The sequence below is a fragment of the Penaeus chinensis genome, chromosome 9 (genome assembly GCF_019202785.1).
Source record: "Penaeus chinensis breed Huanghai No. 1 chromosome 9, ASM1920278v2, whole genome shotgun sequence".
NCBI classification, from domain to species: domain Eukaryota; kingdom Metazoa; phylum Arthropoda; class Malacostraca; order Decapoda; family Penaeidae; genus Penaeus; species Penaeus chinensis.
Genome location: NC_061827.1, coordinates 23,301,027 through 23,306,026, shown reverse-complemented (window position 1 = coordinate 23,306,026; position 5,000 = coordinate 23,301,027). Strand labels below are relative to the sequence as shown.

Genomic DNA, 5,000 nt, shown 5'->3' with positions numbered 1-5,000 from the left:
TATATACGCACACACACACGCAAACACACATACACACATATATATATATATTTGATATATATATATATATATATATATGATATATATATTATATATGTATTATATATATAATATATATTATATATTTGTAATATACACACACACACATATATATGTATATATATATATATATATGTGCACACACACAAACACACATATTCTTATACATACATGCATATATAAGTATACATATACATATACATACACATACATACACACGTACACACACACACACACACACACACACACACACACACACACAGACACACACACATACACACACACATATATATGTATATATATATATATATATATATATATATATAAGGAAAAGTATAGCCAGGTCTGCCACAAACAACCTCAGTGATCTATAGGAAAAACGAGTTATATTACTGTGCAAAATGATATATGAAATGTGTTTCAAAATCAGTTATCAAATTAGTTTTAGACTAGACAAACAGGAGCAAAAACTAAAATAGTTAAAACATCATAAGAAAATGAATAAATACACACAACATATATATTGTAAAATAAAATAATTATTATATTATAAATTCAAGTATTATAATATAAGTACAAGTAACACAAAACTTAAAAGAGAGGCAAACCTTTAAAGGGCATAATGGCTTGTTAGTTCGTTAAACTGTGTTTAGTTGTGTGGCTATTAAACCATTGAAGAGCTCTAAAACTAGGAGATGCACGTTTTATCTTTCGTAAACAATTGAATGAAATACTAAAACAGTCATTTCCCCAGAGACAGTCCAATTATATACACACAAATAACCACACCATAGGCATATACTTACATCAAAGGGAACTGCTCTCAGAAATGTGCTCAAATATTGTTTACCTATTTTCTTATCTAGCTGTAATTCTAGGTATGTTAGATCAATCTCACGTAGGTTTAAACAACACATTTTAGAACATATGGGTATGTCTGTAAGATCTGGCAAGACCCTCTCGGTACACCACCTTTCTCTGCAATCCGACAGCATTGACACGTATGATCACCAACACACGAAGAAAGATTTTAAAATTATGTCCACTGCTTCCAACAGATTGGACCTTCTTGTTTCAGAATCTTTTTATTTCAAAAGGTGCAACTAGAGCTTTTCAATGTTCTAACAGCCGTGTAACTACACAGTCTAATTACATAATAAGCCATTGTGCCCTTCAAACGTTTCTTTTTATTTTGCCTCATTTAGATTTTGTTTTACTTTTATAATCGAGTTGCATATAATTACTAATACTTGTAGTTACAATTTCATTATAATTTTATTTTACAACAGATAATTTGTGCTTTTTCGATCTGCATATATATATGTATATATATATATATATATATATATATATATATATATATATATACACATATATATGTGCGTTAGGGTGTTTCAATAATTGTCGATTTTCTAAAATTTGCTCGAATCCCGGGGGCAAGTTAAGAAATAGGCGCCTATGAATTTTCTGAGTTTGGAAATGTATTTTTTATTAAAATCAAAGAATATCTCGCATTCTCTGTTTTCAATAGAAAGTTTTGATAAAATTATGATTTAGACACCGCTTCGTTTTCGGTTGTCGGTATAACTATTTTATTTTCAAAATACCTCAATATTATACTTTTCTTTAATATTTTTGCATCAAAATTATTTCTATTATATATTAATATTATATAAAGTTCTGTAATTGCCATAAGACTAATTTTTCAATTAGTAGGCTTGACTTCTCTTTACTTTGTGTTCTCTCCCACGGAATCTGGCTTGGGTCGCCGAGAGCATGCTTTGGCTCTCGGACTTCTCACTTCGCTTAAATGATTTGAAGTAACTTAAATGATTTGATTTAACAAGAGGATATAAAAGGAAAGGATTCTAGTAATGATTTTATTTGGAACATTATATATTGCATACAATATAATTTTCATTCTACTCCTTTGTTTACATTGCCATATCTCCGACTATGCCGTTCTCTAGTTTCTGTTACAACAACAATTCTGTTTATGTCTTCACATTTTTTCATGTCTCCAATCAGTCTTTCACAGTTTTGATTATGGCCAGGTATTAATGAACTTTTGGGTTTCCACATATCGATTTCAGGCATATCATAGGCCAAGTATGCAAACTTATTTTTGAATAGGGCTGGTGTGTATGGCCATTTTTCACGAATTCCTCTTTTCAAGATCTTTGCAACTTCATCGACGTAATCATGATCAACAGCCAAGGGAAGAAGTGTACGATCTGCATTATACAGATGTCTGTTGATGGACGAGAAGTAGCTGCTACGAAAGCCAAGTTCACTGCCAATCCTGGCATACCTCCTTGAAGTTTCAATAGCAGTTCTGAAAAGAGTCATTCCATTGCTGTTCACAGCAGAACGCCAGCATATGAAATGATTTTTTGCAAAATCAAAAATACTTCTGATTGTTCTTGGATTTTTTTTTTCAGTGCTTTCAGACACTTTATGGTGTTGTTCTTTATTCCAATCTTGGATTTATTGGGCAAATCACCATCACAAACTCCTTCCAGCTTGGTCAATATGGTGTCAATGGTCAGGCAGATGTGTAGGAGGGAACAAAAAAATCCCAGCCACTTGGCACCAACCGGCAAAAGACATTTCTGCAATATCTTCAGTGTTGCATTTAAATCGGAATTCTGCATTGTTGGTCTGCTTCCATTTCAGTCTGTTAAATTCCCGTCTTTGCGCCTGATAATCAACACTTCCGAGTGATCCATTGCTTCCTTGTACTTTTGCATCATGCCAATCTATATCTTCCTTGAGGATTTCTCGGGGTTGTTTCTTTGCCTTGAATGACACAATCACAGTTTTCGAGAATTTTGTCTTCAGTGTTACATTTCTGATGGAGTCGTAGTACTCTTTCTTTATTTTTTTTTTTCATATACCAAGGTGATATTGTCTTAATGCCGAATTTGCTATACAGCACAGCAATTTCCGCCTGCAACTTGGATAAAATCTGAGATTCCGTAATAGTCAAATTATTGCATGGCAAGCTATCTTTTGAGCATCCTTTTAGTGTCTGGTTACCATTTCTTTCTAAGTCACAGTATCGAGCAAGAATGTCACTCTTCGTCAGTGGTCTAGGTGGCAAAACATCAATGGTACCAAACTCTTTCAGTATACGTGTATCGGCACTGCGCAAACCACCACGTCGAAGTGCCATATTGCCACTGATGAGATCGTCACCACAATATAGGCGAGCGAGTAACGTGCATTATTAAGGTAGCACAAGTTTATATGGAAATGCATAGTGACTGGGAATCTTTACGGAAGTCCCTAGGAATCATTCGCAATGACCTAAGTTACCCTATGTTTGATTCTGCCATAATGTCGGATGAACCGAAATGCCCTTCCGTGGGTCATGCGGGTCACAGCTAGGCCGGCGGAGGCTGCCGCACCTCATCCCAGCGCCGGAAATGGTATTATACTTTAATTAAAAATTGCGAATAGTAGATATTTTTTTATTTGTCTGATATTTTGCATGTCGTCATTTAAGTATAGTAGGCGCCTGTTTAGCAACTTGCTGAATGATTCTGAAAAAGTCGGATTTATTGAAACACCCTAATGTGCGTGTGTGTGTGTGTGTAAATATATATACATATATATAAGTATATATATATGCACATATATGTATATATATATGTATATGTATAGATAGATAAATGTATATATGTATATATATATATGTGTGTGTGTGTGTGTGTGTGTATGTGCGTGCGTGCGTGCGTGCGTGCGTGCGTGCGTGCGTGCGTGTGTGTGTGTGTGTGTGTGCGTGCGTGCATGTGTGTGTGTGTGTTTATATATAACCATAAGATAACTACCCTGTGTAGAGAACAATTCAGTCTCACAACCTGATAGGACAATTTTACATAATTTGAGGAAAACGTATGGTAATTATGAATTTTTGTTATGAATGATATTTAATTTGCCTCAGAGGGTGATACTACAAACGGAAGGGAAATATACTCATAAATGGTAATCACACACACACAAGAATTAAATCAGCCTCCTCAAAAAAGTTACGTGTCACCCATCATAATAGAAGACGCTTTTCATGAAGCTGACAGCCACTGGCAGGTGACATGGCCTGTGACGAACATGAATAGAATGATAAGTCTACTGTACGCATGCTGATGTCTGCTTTGGAACTGGGTTGTATTAACTGCATCACGCCTGTGACATTCCCTTTCTTTGTCTCCCTTAAAACAAAAATTATAATTTGTTTAATGGCCAAGGAATATAGCAATGGACGAAATGCTCAGACTCCATTGTCCGGTCCTGAAGTTCAACAAGTATCCGAAGTCGGCGCGGAAGTTATTTGAACCACACATGTTGGCTGAAAGCGTCTTCGTTGGTTCGTTGTCTTTCCCGAGGTTTGAAAGCTCATTTGTAATAGTTCAGTGAATTCATTATAGCATCGAGAGTGAAAGCTAATGTTTAAAGAAGCGGATCAAAATATTGCAAAGATATTAGAATTAATGAAAGTGGTTGAATCTTCAGGAGTGTAGTTTTTATCTTTTCCATTTTTTTACATTATTAACATCGTTAAAGTATTTATTTTTTCCCATCCAGGAAGGATACCCTCTATCATCAGAAAATTTACTCTAACCATATTATTACACAACGACGGCTGTCTGTGTATGCTAATTTACCAAAAGTAGTAACAAAACTAGTACATGTTTTGGTTGTGTCAACATAATTTGTTGCCTGGTCAAGCCAGCCCTGTACTAGTTTTTCCTTAATTTAACCTTTGCATAAATTATAGATTGCCGAGAAATGAAATGATGAATATGATATGCTCTATGCAACCTTCCAGATTTTGTAACTGCATTGTACACTGAGGCTTCTGATTATAATGGTAATGTTCCTTGACAACGGAATAGGCTCAGCCTCCCGAATATAACAAGGGCTTTTTAATGGTTAGATCTAGAAGCATTTGTTCCAGTCTC

The 5,000-nt window shown here is 34.8% G+C and overlaps 1 protein-coding gene across 1 annotated transcript in view; it reads right to left on the bottom strand.

Moving 5' to 3' along the window:
* Nucleotides 1-4,219, bottom strand: part of LOC125028716 (classical arabinogalactan protein 9-like) — a 6,253-nt gene extending 2,034 nt beyond the window's left edge. Inside the window, exons 1-2 of the mRNA XM_047618196.1 lie at nt 4,177-4,219; nt 3,873-3,902 (exon numbers count right to left, since the gene is read on the bottom strand). Coding sequence (XP_047474152.1) covers nt 3,873-3,902; nt 4,177-4,219 — 73 coding nt within the window. The remainder of the gene's footprint in view (nt 1-3,872; nt 3,903-4,176) is intronic.
* Between the last annotated feature and the right edge of the window lie 781 nt (nt 4,220-5,000).